The sequence below is a fragment of the Populus nigra genome, chromosome 1, assembly GCF_951802175.1.
Source record: "Populus nigra chromosome 1, ddPopNigr1.1, whole genome shotgun sequence".
Lineage (NCBI taxonomy): Eukaryota > Viridiplantae > Streptophyta > Magnoliopsida > Malpighiales > Salicaceae > Populus > Populus nigra.
Window position 1 is genome coordinate 45,211,291 of NC_084852.1, and position 17,541 is coordinate 45,228,831.

At 27.3% G+C, this 17,541-nt stretch overlaps 1 protein-coding gene across 1 annotated transcript; it reads left to right on the forward strand.

The window, feature by feature from the left end:
* The first annotated feature begins 10,175 nt into the window (after positions 1 to 10,175).
* On the forward strand, positions 10,176 to 16,312 carry LOC133685297 (probable WRKY transcription factor 75). Its single transcript, XM_062106895.1, has 2 exons — positions 10,176 to 10,587; positions 15,964 to 16,312. Exons 1-2 carry the CDS (start codon positions 10,190 to 10,192, stop codon positions 16,133 to 16,135), a joined length of 570 nt encoding a protein of 189 aa, XP_061962879.1. The 5' UTR covers positions 10,176 to 10,189; the 3' UTR covers positions 16,136 to 16,312.
* Positions 16,313 to 17,541: the final 1,229 nt, after the last annotated feature.

Consider the following 17,541-nt stretch of genomic DNA (forward strand, 5'->3'; position numbering starts at 1 on the left):
AGTTGAATGGGAATGAAATTGGAAAAAATATATAATTTAATAAATTATCTCAAATAAAATAAATAATAATCAAAATAATAGAGATCAAATTTAAAAAAAAATTGAAAGATGAAGAAATTAAAATAATAATAATTAACATTTCATAAATTATTTCAAATAAAATAAGTAACAATCAAAAAAATAAGGACTAAATTTGATAGTTAAAAAATTTCAATTACAAAATGATAAGGGAAAAGCAAATAACAATTATAAAAATAAGGATCAAAATTATATAAAAAATGATAAGGGAAAAGCAATGAATTTATTCATGTTAAATATCCTTTTTTTTAGGAATTATATTAAATATTTTTACTTGATGAACATATATTGAATACAAAAGGGTATAAGAAATAATATTTTTACTAGATGAATAAATTTTACAATATTTCATAAATAATTATGTGAAAAATATAATGATAATAGAATAATAATAATAATGATGATGGGAATAATTATAATAATGATGCACAAATGCCTTATATACGTTTTTTACTGAACAGAAATTAACTCATGATGGTACTGTTGTAGTTAATAAAGCATCATAAGCAACCAGCTTGTGAAAAAGAGCACTTGGTCAAGGCAAAATATTAAACAATACTTAGGCCTTGCTTGTGAATAAGTATAAATTATTTTAAAAAATATTAAATTGATATTTTATTATTATTTTGAGATGCCGATGTAAAAAACAAAAATAATTTAATTAATGTATTTTTAAATAAAAAATATATTTAAAAAAAAGTACGCATTACCGCACCAAATACAAACACATCTGCAAATCCAACACTATCTTTAGGTACCAACCCAAGTACTGTTAACTTGGATTTAATCTTCATCAACTGCTCAGATATATTTTTAAATTCCAGATAACCAGTTATATATATATATTGTTCATAAAAGCACGCAGTAATGCAATTACAATAATTTATACAGCAAAGCAATGAAGTCCCAGATTGCCAAAAACAAAAAAACAAAAAGGGGCCGCAATGATCACAAGCAATGAAAGTCATGAATCACGGCCCATGGCCAAGAATCTTAAGAAATTATGATGTAATGGGTTACTTATCAGGCCGAAGGCTTTGTCAGGAATAGTGTTTCTTGAAGAAACTTCAACGCAGGTTACGTTGGAGTGCACAGATTTACCCGGCAATTATTTTTAATATCAACATATTAAAATATTTAAAAATACTAAATTATGTGATAAACTCTTACCATTTTGTGTATTTAAATTAACAAAGCTTGAACATGTCAAGATCTAGCTCGGCTCATGTCTCGTTCAATCCCGCGTTTATCTGTGCCCCATATTCTCTTCAGCATCTCATAGAAATTGGCTTCCAGGAAATTAATCAAAAGTCTATTCAAATCTTTGAAGGAGACAAAAGTCTACACATACACGTACGGGAAATATGGACATGTATCGTCCGTATTGGGTGTAATGTAATTAATTACCAATATATACATTCCATGTCCATGAAATTCTACGTGCATTTTTGCCACTCAAAATTGGAATGAAAGCCATCCAACATGTGCAATAATGGCCATTAGGGTTCATGACAAAGGGAAAAAAAACTCTATTAATTTCAATTTAAGAAACTGGGGTGCTTGTGGTTTGATTCATCCATTAGTTCATATCAGCCAACGACACGTCGCACCTAGAAATTTTAACGATGCGATAAAAAAAGGGAATCATGGTCATGGATGGAAAATGATATGTCATGCTTTATTAGCCTATCTCAGCCGGCAATATTTCAAACCACGTGCCGATAACGTGCATTTGGAAATATGTAAGCCTTCTGTTTTGGTTCGTGTACATGAGAATATTCAAAACCCACGTCGTCATCAGGGTGTGTATGCTTCCCACTGCATAAGAAAAATAATTTTATTCTTCAAAAAAAAATAAAGAAAAATCCTCACCATCTTTCGTAGATGTAGACAGTATTTGAATACTATTTCAAGGAGAAAAAACCCGAAACGATAAAGAAAACAAAGATAAAAAAAAAAAATTATATTCGGTAATAACTAGGGCAGAGCCAGTGATATTTTTTTCAAAATATTTTTTATATTAAAATATTAATATAGCAACCTATATCTTACAAAAAAAAAATTAATAAAAAGGAAAAGAAAGCAGAAAATGACATTGCTAGAGAAAGACCACAACTTCTAGGTTTATATCTCAATAATTTCTATCTTCTTGTTATTTTTTTCTCGTCAATTTATTTGCATCTTCTTTCAAGTGGGTTAGTTTCTTCTTCTTTTTTTGTCTTGATTTATTTGCATTGACTAGATATATATATCATTTCCACTTTTTAAAATTTCAAGATTGCTATGATTCTTGAATTGTTAGTGTTAGTTTCTTTTTCGTTCTCTAAATAATAAATTTAGTTGGGGTTATTTTTTTTTCCTTCTCTTTCAAGAAATTTTGATAATTTTGGATCTAAGTTTTAATAGGTAGCTAATAAAATTAATTTTTGTGGGCTTATATTTAAACAAAAATTATATGGATCACTTGTTATTTTTAAGACGCGGACGCTTTATTTATATATAAAAAAGCTATTAATTTAAAAATATAACCTCAAAAACATAATTAATAATCTAAAAATTATTAGTTGCATATTTTAGTTTACATTGCTACTAATTTTTTATCAAAAAAAATGCTATTGAATAGGAAATTTGGTGTGAAAATATTGGAGTAAAATATTAATTATCATAATTTTTCTATATGAATAAACACTTCATGCAATATATTTCACCATATTAGATGAAAACAACTTCATGCTTAGCACATGTAATGAGTGTTTGGTAATTTAAGATTAAATATAATTGAGATTGTGTGATAATCAAACCAAATCCATGTAATGTCCCAATGATTATTGTGTAACTCAATTGACTTTTGTTTAACAGTAGATTATTGTGCAGTTGTGTTAATTATTTAACAATATTATTGATATACAACTTAATGAGTTAGGATAATTGTTTTACCGAGATGAGTATATAGTTACTTCTTTGTATGACCTGTTTAAACCCAAGTAACTCTTTCTTTACTTTCAACAAAGAAAAACTTATTCACCTTACTCATTTTTATCCCAATAAGTTCTCTATAATGACGTTGTGATACTTGGTGACTAACTCGATATGTATATTATTGATCTACACAATGATGAGGAGTTATCTAGTATTGAAGGTATTGTTGGTCTCGCAAAGAAAGTGGTAAAAACAAAGAATGACAGTTTGGGAAGAGTTTTTCAAATTGGTATATATTCTTATCAAATTATTATTACTACTACCGGTTGCAACTATTACAGTGGAGAGTTTTTTTTTTCTTGTTATGCATGTTATAAAAAGTAGATTGCGGAATAGGTTGAAAGATAAACGGATAAATAACAGTTTGGTTTGTATGCATTAAGAAAGATATCTTCAATTAGATTGGTAATGAAGTCATTATGAAGCGATTTTAAAATATAAAAACTTGAAGAGAACATTTATAATATAAGTTTTCTCATTTAAAAATATTTTTAAATTAATTTCGCTTGATATGAGTTAATATATATGTTTCAAATTGATTTTTCTATATAACACGTGTCTACATAATATCAAGCATTTGTTAGTAATTTACCCTCTCACTTAAAAAATCCCGGCTCTGCCACTAATAGTGATGTATAAGACAAAGTGAACAAATGAGTCTTAGTTGACTCGGAATTTATCCTGGATCAACCCCTAAGTTGAGTTTTAAAAATATAATAATTATTATTTTTATCCTTACATGTCTTAGTTAAATAATTTTAGAATTGAAAGTTTTTATAATAATATTTTAGAAATAAAAAATAAAAAATAATAAATATTATCTCTAAAGACATCTCTTCCATGTATCTTCTATTTTGAAAATACAAAAATTCACTGAGAGAAAGTTGTTAGTTTGTCATATTTTGACAACAAGAATAGTGATTTTAGTGTTAAAAGATTTTATTAGACGAGAGAAGTTTGATGTTTCATATAAACATGCCTAAAAAAATAAATTGAGATCCATTTGTATTTTTTTTTAATTCAGTTGATTTTTATTATTTTTAATGATTTTAGAGTATTTTGGAGCTAGTAAGTGATATAAGAGGGTTTATGGTATTTTTAAGGTATTATTAGATAAAATTAGGTGAAGATTTGGATTTTTGGGTCACCCCCCTCCACCCGATTTTCTAGCTAGTATATCAATTGGTGTATTTATAAAAATAAAAATTATTTATTCCTAGAAAGAAAAAATAACATCCAAGATAAAAAAAAATAAAAAAAATGTATAAATTCAAATTAGCATTAATAATTTTTTCACAATTTATCAATTTATATATATATATATATATATATATATATATATATATATTTTATTAAATATAAATGATATTTTTATATTTTTCAATTAAAAATCACAATACAATAAAACATATTTATAATACTGACACATTTCTGAAATTATATAGGGTGATAAAACTAGTTACACTTAAAATGACCGGCTCGGCCACTATCATACATGTCATAACCCAATTCTGGGTTATTCCCCAAAATTATTTTTTTTTTCAAAATAAAAATCAAAAAAATTAAATAAAGGCTGGCAATGTGGAGAAAGCAGATTAAGAAAAACTATAAAAAAAGGCAAAAATCAAGCTGCAATTTTTGGAGGAAATTCAAGACCTAATTGTACCCCATTATGCCTAAAAATAGAGAAAAAAAATGCAAATTCAAGGTCAAATTAAATTATTATTGGATGAATTTGTATAAAAATTAAGTCCAATAACATAATTAAATTTTTAATAGGCCAATTTGATTTAATCATGGGCCAAATTAAATTTTAATTATCTTTAAGAATTAATTTAGGTCTAAATTGGAGGATTTAATTAAGTGCAAGGACTTAATTATACTTTAAATGGGCCAAATTAATTTTATTTGGGGCTTAATTGGTGAAAATTTAAGTTTGGGAGCCTAATTTGGGCTTAATTGAGAAGATTGGAATTTTAAAAGATCAAATTTAATTTTTACAAAGTTAATTGATTGAAATTAGGGGCCAAATTGCAAGAAAATTAAAGTTTTGGGGTCAATTAGGGGTTAAATTAACAAAATTTGCAGCCAAGGACCAATCTGCAAAAGGCGCCAAAATTGGGGGGCTTAATTGACAAATTTCGGGGTCAAATTGAAGAAATTGAAAGTTTAATGGTCAATTAGGGGTGAAATTGCATAAATCCGAGACCAAGGACTACACTGTACAAGGCGCGCAAACTTGGGGTTCCAATTGAAGTTTCGACAAGGGCCTAATTGCATTAAATCAAAGGTTTAGAATCAATTAGGGGTTCAATAGAAATAATTTGAAAGAACGCGAACTAAATTGAAAATCAGTCAAAACTCCTTTATTAACCCAAAACGGCGCCGTTTCTGCTTTAAAAAAAAAAAGGGACCAGACGACGCGTCGTCTGGTCACTGTTCATTGTCTTTCCCGATTTTTGCCTGAAAATGACAGCTCATGGAGCTACTTTTAAGGTGCATTTAATGCCTCATACGTCCACCAAAATTGACAAATCATGCACCAAAATGGTCACCTGAACTCCCTCTATCTCCGAGAATTATCCGTTCAGGCCTATAAACATCAAAACCGCTCTAATGACCGGCCTGAAGTGGCCACCTCGGGCAGCCTTGGACTGTCAAATTTGGCAGTTTGAGGTGCACACTTTGAACGGACGGTCTGGATTCTTCCATTCAAATCAAGGGCTGAAAATTTTTCCCTCGTGAAGACAAGATTGCCCTCTTCCACCGCTTATAAATAGGAGCAGATTTCATGTTCGGAACAAGGAGAAAATCGGGTCCAAACTTTGGAAAAAACCAGCGTCCTCCCTAGTTTTTCTGCAACAAGTCTCTCCCTCTTCACTCTCTCTCTTCATCGTGCTCTCAGCGACCCCACCACTGTCACCGCCGGCTTGACCGCCACCCTATCCACCACACTTATCCCTCTCCACCGACTACTTCTTCTTTTCCTCCACAGCGGCAGCAACCCACCAGCACTACCATTTTCGTTTTCTTCCTTCTCCAGTATCGGCAGCAACAACACACAACACCTCACAACAAGAGGCATGAAAAGTAGCCTCCGCCGTCGCCAGACGACGTCGCGGCGCTCGCGCCCCTGCGACAATACATGTGCTCTGTTTAAAAAAAAAACAATTTAATATAAATTTATGTGCTAATTAATGAAGTACACATGCTTCCGTATCCTAATTATTAATTAATCTTGTATGATTATTATTAATTAATCTTTTACATGGGCTGGTACATATATAAGTAGTTGTATTTGCAACTTAATTAATTAATATCTGACCGGCATATAGTCAAAACATGCCTGGATTAACAATAGTGGCAGTGTTGCCTTTTCAAAACCAGTGACCCTTGACCCGTTAAATATTAATATAGCAAATATTAGCCCTAACATATAATATGATATCGTTTTAGCGAAATCCCTCCAAATATGCGTAAATATAGAAAGTACAATATTTCTTGTTAAATATTTGTCAATTTTTATATACTAAAAATTTAATGTCTTCTAGAAGAACGGTTGAGGTGGAACAAATATTTAATGTCCAGAAAAGCGACTGATTCCGGAGACGACGAGGAATTTATGGTTGATGTACACTTCGTTCAAAAATTTCTCCACTCTTAAGCTAAATAAAGAGATAAAATATTTGTTTTCCAAAGAAAAATCATTTTTCAATATGTATCAAAAGAGTTAAGAGCATTGAAATATATTATTTAAAGATTCTTTTTTTTTTATCTCTACAACTTTTCTCAGCGTTTTTATAAAAATAAAAATAAAAAATATTGATGTTAAATATATTAGAATACAAATGGGTTTTTCACCATTTAAAAAATTATATTAATAATTTGACTCTTCAAACTAGCTTTATCATTAGAGATATTCTTACTTGATTCCATATTTCTAAAAGCAAAATAATTATTATTTAACAGTTTTTGGGTTTTTCTAGTGCAAAAGGCAAAAAAACAAAGAAAATAAAAGCAATTTTTATTTTTGCAGTCAAGGTTCATCAGGGACTATACTGCGGTGTGGTTGAAAATATGTTTGTCCCGACTAAAATTTTAAAAATATTTAATTAATTAAAATACAATATTTTTGCACAAATCTCACTTAAAATTCTTCTTGAAACCATAATTAATTATAGTTTTTTTTTTCAAACTAAACCACAAAAAAATGCTAAGTCACTGTTTGTTTCACGGAAAGTGATTTCCTGAAAATTATTTTTCAAACTTTTCTGTGTTTATTTGTTATTAAAAAAGTTAGTTAATAGAAAATACTTTACAATCAAAAAAAATTTGGTTTGGATTTTAAGAAAGTGTTTTTTTTTTATTTTGGACGGAAAACACTTTTTTAAAAGTTGTAAAAAATTTAGAAATGTCATGTTATTTGCTGTTTATATTAACTTTGATCTTCAAACTTTTGATTGCTATATATTTTGATTTGATTTTTTTTTCAATTTCATCCCTTAGAATTTGATTTAATTTGATTTTTATATCAACTTTGATCTTTATTTTTATGATTGTTGTTTACTTTTCTCTTATCATTTATTTAATTGAATTTTTTTATATATATCAAATTTGATCATCATTCTTTTGATTGTTATTTATTTTATTTGAGATAATTTATAAAATTAGATTTTTTTTCAATTTTATTCTCATTCAACTTTTTAATTTGTAAAATTGTTCCTCATTATTTTAATAAACTTGAAAAATAATATTAACAATTTATTTGCCAACTTATTTTCTATAACATATTCAAACATTAGAAAATGTTTTCCAACTTATTTTCTATAATATTACCAAACATAAAAAAACAAAACAAAAACAACAAAAATAAAAATAAAACATTAGCCACATCCTCTTCATCTTCTCCCTCCCATACTCACAGTCGCTTATCACAATCACCAGCCGCCAACCACTATCTTTTTCTCCCTCTGCGCCACCGCTACCTCCACACACACCAATTGTGATGGTTAAAAGCTCTAGTTATCAGTCATTCATCAACCCAAACTAGGTCATACCTAAGATATCTCTTAATTTTTGAATAAGTTGTATTGTTCCAATCTGGTTAGGTTAGCATTCTAATCTAACTGAACTCCTTGTTGGATGAGATGAAGATTGAAGGAAGAAAAGAAAATGCTGGTGATTCTAATAATTGAGTTATAGATCTACCACAACTAAGCTTCGTGGATAGTTTACGAATATTTTATAAATAGATGGGGTGAGGCTAAGCCTAGAAAAAGGTCTACATCGTTTACAGAGTGATCAATCATAAAAAAAAAACATTTTATTTCTTGATACAACTATTAAATCGTTATCAAATTTTTATTAAAACAAGTTTATTTTAATAAAAGGATAATTAGCTGAGGTTCAAAAGACCTTCAAATTAGACCTGATAGGAGATGTTCAGGCTAATTTTATTAATTTATCCTCTTTATTTTCAAATTTTTAGGTTTATTTAGGACTTTTTATTATTTTTCTTGTATTTTTGGATTTCTTAGCTGGTTTAGATTAGTTTTTTTGATTTATTTGAGGAGTTATAAGCCTTTAAAGAGACAAATTACATAAAGAAAATATTTAATAATAAAATTTTAATTAAGATTTTGTATATTGACCTTATTCTATAAAATTATTGCTATTTTTCTCATATTGTATTGTTTCATGTGTGCGTCTATAAACTCAAATGCCATAAATTCCTTGCCATAAAAAATAGCCACTTCTTACTTCTCCATGGCGGATCAACGGCCATAATGACAGGCAACCTTATCTGTTGTTTTTGTTTTTTTACTGAGTGGTAAATTGTTAATGCTCCGCGGCTTATTGCTATTTAGGGAAGTATTGTCGTTTTGGATAATTATGAGAAATTGTTTTCTTTATCTAACTCAATTTTTTTTTCTTTTATCCGAAACTTATTCTATTTGATTAAATGATTCAGGTAATTCAAGTAACTTGATTTTATTATCTAAAATACTAAAAATAAATAAATTACAATTAACTAACTGAAATCATGCCTTATGAAAGTTTTGATTAGATAAAAAAAATTAGGTCCCGGAAAAGTTATAAGCTCACTAGTTTTAAGAATTTTATATATATATATATATATATATATAATCCGAGCAATCCAATTTTTTTTAATATTACTTGAATTTCTTGATTTTTTTAATAATTACCCAAAAATAATCTCTGATTCTCTAAAACTTATGATTTTTTTTAATCGAATGGGATCTTGGTAATACAGGTTTCTTTTGAATTATGCTCACCTAAATGGAGCTTCTTACTATTAAACCATCAAGTACTCTCCTACGAAATCAAAATTTAGTCAAATCCAACCCACATACAATATCGTACATAATATTCGTTGAAACATTACCAAAAGGACTGCTATATTAATATTTTAATTTCTTTAATTATTCCTTAAAATGATCCTCTTAGACTATGGAATTCTTTAATGTTGAATTATTTGATATTACATCGATGTTTGGAAACATGATTTAAACTGTATTTTATTAATTTTTTTATATTTTTATATCATTTTAATATGTTAATATTAAAAATAATTTTTTTTAAAAAATTATTATTTTAAAATAATTTTAAGTGAAAAGTATTTTGAACCGCAATTATTATTAAATTTTTAAATATTCTAGATATCGTTATAATGTGATATTAGATCTATTTTTTTTACCGGTATATCTTTTTGTATAATCATAACTAATATTTTTCTTATAATTAGGATGATTAATTCCTGGAAAACTGTCGATCCTTCGTTTGTTTGGAAAGAAACCCCAAGGCTATAAGGATTAGAAATTAATCTAGGACTTTCATGCATCCTATCTAAGACTTAACCACTTCCTCTCTTTTTTCTTTTTCTTTTTTTCTTCTTATTTATCAATCCTCATGGGTTGGAATCTTTGTTTTAAACGTTTAAAAACTACATATAATATTTGTAAGAAATTATTAAGTATATTACCAATAATCATTGCGTTTTTACTTTTAATCTCAATTAATCTTTTACGTCTCGTTTACGCCACCTAACGTGGGATAAAGAAAACTGGGGGCCAAGGTTAAGTACGCCGCCTTGTTAATCCAACCTTTATATATGCCTGGCCACATAGCTCCTACATTCAGCTCCTTCTACACGTTATTTCTTCCATCTTCATCTTCAACAACCACACCGGCTTCCTCCATGTCTTTGAACATGGTGCCCAATTCTTATGCTTCTACTGACCTGGAAGGCGCCAAGGGAAATGGATTTTTGGGATTGATGCAAGAGATGGAAGCTCCTGCAGCCAGTTTAAATGTCGACAACATCTCTCAAAACAGAGGGCTTGTTGGGTCTGTAACTAGTGAAGGAAGATTGGAGAAGAAAAGGGGAGAGAAGAAGACAAGAAAGCCTAAGTATGCTTTTCAAACAAGGAGCCAGGTTGATATACTTGATGATGGCTATAGATGGAGAAAGTATGGTCAAAAGGCAGTGAAGAACAACAAATTCCCCAGGTAACTAAGTACTATATACACTCCTTAATTTTATTTTTTTTTATAACTAACTATACTGATCTTTAATTTGTTTCAATACAACATATTTAAAGTATTCAACATTTATTTATTTATTTACTATAAAATCCTCACATGTATAATTAAGACAACAAATTCAGTATTTTATATGGCATAATTAATTCATACTCTTTTAAATAATTTTTTTTCTTAAGCAAAACGTTCCGCAGAAAAAACTCTTTTTTGGTTATAAGAGTTTCTGAACCCGAGAGAATTAACTATTAAGGATGACTTCCCTAAAATATTCTAAACACTCATACTCAAACATAGAACTTTAGGCAACATTTATTTAATAGAAAGTGATCCCCTTTTAATTTTTTTTTATGTTTATTTACTATCAAAAAAAAAAATAATCAACAAAAACGTATTTTTCAATTACAAAAATTTAGCTTGGATTATAAAAAAAATATTTTATTTTTATTTTAGAAGAAAAATATTTTTTTAAAGTTATAAAAAAATTGAAAATATCTTGTTATTTGTAAATTATATCAAATTGACTCCTAAATTTCTTGATTTTTATATATTTTGTTTTTAATTATTTTTTTAATTATTTTTTTAATTTTATCTTTTAAAATTTAATTTAATTTAATTTTTATATTAATTTTGATTTTTATTATTTTAATTAAAATTTTTTTATCAGATTTGATCTATAGTTTTTTATTACAATTTATATTATTTAAAATAATTTATGATTTTTTTTTTAAATTTCATCATCTTTCAATTTTTTTATCTGTTATATTTGATTTTTATTATTTTAATTATTATTTATTTATTCTAAAATAATTTATTAAATTATATTTATTTTTTAATTTCATTCTCCATTAATTTTTTTATCTGTAAAATATGGTTATTATTCTTTTAATAAACTTAAAAAAAATTAAAACAAGTTATTTTTTAGTTATTTTTCTTGACACAGTCAAATACTAAAAATTTTTTTTGATTTATTATTCATGATTTTTACCAAAACATCAAAAATTAATTTATTTTTTTATAAAAATTACTTTTTAAAATAAAACTACTTCTTAAAAACGAGCAAGATTATAATTTATTCAACTAAGTTTTAGTTGCAACTTGCAATTTTGCAAGCTATATGGGTGAATTGCTTGTATCCTTGTTTATTTCTATTCATGAGATTGAAATGATTTTCATACTTAAAATCTTGTCTTCCAAGCATTTATATATAAATATATTAACAAAAACTTTAAAATACTAAGTTTTTTATGATAACAATTTACAATAATTTTTTTTATAATTTAGTCTTTAAACTTTATTTTTTTTAATTTCATTATTTTATACACCAATTTATCAAAAATGTTAAGAAGGGTCATAATTGAAATAAAATGGATCAAAGTATAAAATAATGAGGATACATTTTCACTTTGGTCCTACTCTTTAAATTATGACTTTTTGATTCTCAAATATCTCAACATTTTAAAATTTTATTTACACTAGCAATTCTTTTTTAATTTATTAATTCATATATTTTATAATTTATTTCATGTAGTTTAAATATTATATTTTCATTTCTTAGTTAAGAGAATAATGTTACAGGAAAGTAGCCAGTTTAATCTAAAGTGCCTGAGTGTAGAATTATGGAGGAAGAAGGATATAAATAAAAACATGGAATTTTCTGATTGGATCTATTACAGTATCATAGAAAATATTAAGGGCCACTATTTTTTTAGTATATATACACGAATTAGGTTACTACAAACAGAGGGTATTAAAACCATGTATTTTCTAATTATATATGTTTTTTACAATTTTATATATTTGAAAAGGAGGAGCTAGTCTCAGCAATGATTTTCTGTCTACATGTCGGTCCATGCAGTTTAGCAGAATTATTCATGTAATATATATATATATATATATATATATATATATATAAGTTTTTCTTGGAGGGCTAAAAAATACTGTATCAGAATGATCCATCGTTCACACATATAAAACTGAACGCGGAGTAAATATATTTTGGAATTTAAAATGTGAAAGATGTGGGTTATGATGATAAATTACAGAAATCCTTTTCTTTTCAGAGTTTTGAAAATAAAAGAGATAAATTTTGGAAATAGAGACAGCGAAAGGGATTCAATCAAACGGTGGTGGTGAGGAGGGAATATGATTCCATATATTAAAAAACAAAACTTTAAGGAAGTCAGAAAAACACAGTAAAAATATCTTGATTTTTGACAGTAAAATTATTATTATTTTACTTTTAAAAAAACATACTAGTGTTTAGAAGAGATAATTGGATCTTTTATATATATATATATATAAAAGATTCATTGGTAATTTTAGATTTGATCTTGGATAGTTTGATATTTTTTAAAAAATTTGTATGTTATAAAATTATTTAATTTCTTTTAAAAACAAAATAAATATTTAATGTTGGTTTAGGGGTTTTTTCTGTATTTTATTTTTTATAGCACAATAAAATAACTATTTTTAAAAAAATTATATTTTCCTTGCCTTGCTTAAGAGTTTATTTGTAATTTCATTTTGGTTTATTGTGATTATCATTTAGTTTTAGGAGAAATTTTATATTTTTAGTAAATAAAAAAAATAAAAAATTAATAGCATGTGCATAAAACCCACCAACGAGTAAGGCACCAAAGCATGCTCAAACGATCCGTCCGATAGCTTATGACAGCCCAATACAGCTTTTTTTAGGTGTTTTTTGATTGCTCATGGCAGGGCCTATCTTCCTAGACCGACGCTTGTTATATTATTCCCTCCAGTTTGATGTTAGTTTGCTTCTTTTTTTTCTTTTATCTCTCATTGATTTTCAGGTTTGACCTTTAAAATTTCACAGCAACCTTTTAATTTTTTTTTATTTAATTTACATTCTTTCAATTGATATATTTTTATTTGAATTATTTTATATATTTAAATTTATTTTTAAATTTATTATTTTTTAATTTTTTAATTTGTTAGATTTGATATTTTTTCTTTTGATTGTTTTCAATTGATATTTTTGTATTTGATTTATTTTATAGAATTAAAATTTGTTTTTAATTTTATCATTTTTTAAATTTCTTAATATATCAAATTCGGTTCTTATTCTTTTGATTTTAATTTATCTTATTTTATATCATTTTTAATTTGTTTTATGATTTCATTCTCCTTCATTCTTATTGCCATTTTGTTTGCTTCAATATTTTTTTTAAAATTGATAATTTTTCTAATTTCATCATTTTACATTAAATTTGGTTTCTTGATTAAGCTTGATCTACGATTTAACGGGTTACAGATTTTAGAAATTACCTCAGGTTTAAAAAATTTGTCCGACTCTATTGTTTTTTTCTCTTCTTTTTCAACTCATATTTTTTTTATCAATTTCATTATTCAACATCTATTTTTTATTTGATTTTTATAGGATTTTTTTTATTTTTTCACTAATTTCATCCTTCAACATTTGATTTTTATAAGTTAAATTTAGCTTTTTTAAAAAGAAAGTTTTTTTTAATTAAATTAATTCAATTACTTAAATATAAGCATGTTATGCTCACTTCATAATATTTTTTTTTGGCTTAAATGTTGCTTTTTTTGAGTGTTTTCTTTTAATTAAATGTTTTTTGTTCATTCTCGACCTTCAATATTTGGTTGATTAGAATTGAACTTCTTATTTTGTTTCGATTTGGATTGTATTAGGTTATTACTGTCTTATATCACCATTTCAAATATTTTTTTTAAAATATGTTATCTAATATATTACCATTTTAATATTTTAAAAATATTTCATTTAGGATGCATCCAATTTTTTATTTCTTAATATTTTTAGAATTGTTTTTAAGGTTATAAAAAAATGATCTAACCCGCAGTGTAGCACGGAAAAAAAAATCTAGTGTGTGTGTGTGTATATATATATATAGAAAATAAAATGAGATGGTATGATTGAACAATTTGGTGTGTGGGTGTGTGTCTGTGTCTGTGTATATATTGCACTTTTATACAATTCCGTCTAGCTTTTTTCAATACCGGACAATGTCTCATTATTTTTAATATATTCTTTTACCTATTAAAAAGTGTTTTTTTTTTTAATATTAAGTACCTAGTTAAAATGTAATTACTTTTTATTTCTGTATCATAATCTTAATTGTGCAACATTTTGGATGGAGATTGACCTTTTCTTTCTGTGGTTTTATCATTTCAGTCGAGGCGAATTCATATAGCAGAGGGTGAAATAAGAAATTGGAAGCTGTAACATTAGGAACCGTTAGATTGCACATATGACTAATAATTATCTTATAAATAAATGAGAAAATGAGAAATGCTTATAAGTTAGATCCATGAGCCAATAATTTAAGTTTTTAAATTGAAGATGATATCTATCTTTGTGTGTAAGCAAGCTCTTGTGTGCATAGATAATGCAAAGGTCATACATTCTCTTGAACACAAACAACTCTTCGAGACGAGAGATGATTATGGTCAGACTGCTAAAAGAGAATTTGTGTTTGAATGGATCATACTCACATACGAGAGGGAGATATTTGTCAGGTGTCTACATGAGTGGCAACTATCCCATTGAGGAAAAAAAGGTGTATATATATATATAGTAGATAGATCCATGACTAGTCTAAACTTAAAACTCCGATTATCACACGACCTGGAGAGCCAGAAACTATCAATACTTGGGAATTGTTGGTAGGGCCCGAAGATATTATGACTCCTGTCCTTCTGTCTCATCGGTTTCGCAGTTTCTCTTTTGATGTTTCTCGTGATCCAAGCTCAATACCTGATAGTCCCAAAATGAATCTGCAGCAGAATGGCACACTGTCTCATCGGTGGCTTCAAGTTGCTGATGAGGATGCTAATTCCAAGTGTCCGGGACTCGATCCTGTAGTAGAGGGAAAATATTGTTCGCAAGGTCCACTAGTGCTCCGTCAACATCTTTCCAATAGTTACGTGTCGAATATTAATTTTTAATGCAATTTAGTGAATTGTTAGCACGTAAACGTTATATTCCTCGATCGCTTTACTTGCCTCGGTTGAAGTAGCCAACGATAGGAAAATAATTCGTATTCTGTGATTACGATATGCTTTGGAATATATAGTGAATATATAATTTGCATGATGGATACATGAAAGATTTTAATTACATTGAAGAATTATTTATTAATTCATAGGTAGGCTTCCTTGAGGTGGAAAAACTTGGACCCAGTATTTTATATGTGTGTGTGTGTGGTGAAAGAAAATCATTGCATGATCCCTTGACTTGGAAATATCTAAAGTAGTCATGTTTTGTTAAATTAACATAGCTTAATTGACCTTAATCATAAAGTTTATATAACTAATTATTTCTTTGTTTTCTGTCTGCAGAAGCTACTATCGGTGCACACATCAAGGATGTAATGTGAAAAAGCAAGTTCAAAGATTAACTAAAGATGAAGGAATCGTGGTGACAACCTATGAAGGAACGCATTCTCATCAGATTGAAAAGTCTACAGATAACTTTGAGCATATCTTGAGGCAGATGCAAATCTACTCCTGAAACCCTTGTAACCAAGTCCCTGCATTAAGTTAGATAGAAGAAATTGTAGCAGTAGATCAATCGCTTAGACTTGTATATTAAGCTAGTGTTTTGGTTATTATCTCGGGCTAGAAGAGACATAAACAATGAAGATAGAAAAGATAAAATAAAGAAGGAGATGGAGACAAAATCTTGTTTGGTGATAGTGTACAAGAGAAAGTGATGGTTTTTATATCCTATTTGGTTATATAATAAACAAAACAGAATAAAATATATAAAAAACTTACTTTACCTAACTTATATATTTTAAAAAATAATTAGATATTATTTTTCTTACTTTAGTTATATTAAATTTTAAAATTAATAATATTATAATAACTCTGGTTATAAAATCAAAATTGACCTGGTAAATTGACCTGAAATCAGGTCAACCCTAAGCTTGAGATGACTTGAGTTTAAGAAAAAATAAAATAAAAAAGATCATCTCGACCTGACTCAATAAAATAACCAAGTCAACTCACGATAAAATCCGGGTCAAAAACCCGTTGACATTTTTTTAAAAAATAGATCAAAATATTAAGGTTGCTTTGATTATTTTTAAAATTTTTTTTGGGTTAAACAAGTTGACCCTTCCTACCCATAACCTAAACGTTGACTCGGATCGACTCTCGAGTCGGATTTTAAAACTATAATAATAATAATAATTTATCCTTATATTGACCCTCTCGATCCATGACCTGAGCCTTGCTTTGAGTTGATCTTTGAATCAAGTTTTACAACTATGACAATAATAATTTTTATTTTTATGTTGACTCAAATCAGTTAATGTTGACCCTCTTGACACATTACCCAGTCTTTACCCCAGGTTAATTTTCGAGTCGAGTTTTAAAATTATGATAATAATTATTTTTGTTTGTACATTGACCTGGGTCAACAATCAACCCCACTTGTTACTCGGGCCTTGCCCCGAGTCGACCCCTGAATCGGGTTTTAAAACTATAATAATAATAATCACTTTTATTCTTACACTGGCTCGAGTCAACTTAGGTCAGTCCGACCCGTGACCCAGGCTTTGCACCAGATCGACCCGTTATTTAGATTTTAAAATTATGATAATAATTATTTTTATTTTTAAATATTTTAATTTAATAATTTTGAATTTGAGAGTTTTTTACAACTATATTTTAGAAATAATAAATAATAAATATTATCTCTAAAGACAAGTTCCCTTTGCATCTTCTGTTTTGAAAGTACATGAATTTATCCTAAAATTATTTCAGAAACATATTTATTTTTATATTTTTATCTCTTCAACTAAATATTTTTTTATCTCTATTTTTTTTGTATTTTGTTTGTTCTAGAATAATATGTAATTATACACTCCATATGTCATAACCCAATTTTTGACTATTTTATTTTAATTATTA

Excerpts from the sequence above, each read along its gene's own strand:
- LOC133685297 (XM_062106895.1), top strand. The coding sequence starts at position 10,190 with ATGCCTGGCCACATAGCTCCTACATTCAGCTCCTTCTACACGTTATTT. Across the intron at positions 10,588-15,963 it reads AAGAACAACAAATTCCCCAG|AAGCTACTATCGGTGCACAC; the intron begins GTAACTAAGTAC and ends TTCTGTCTGCAG.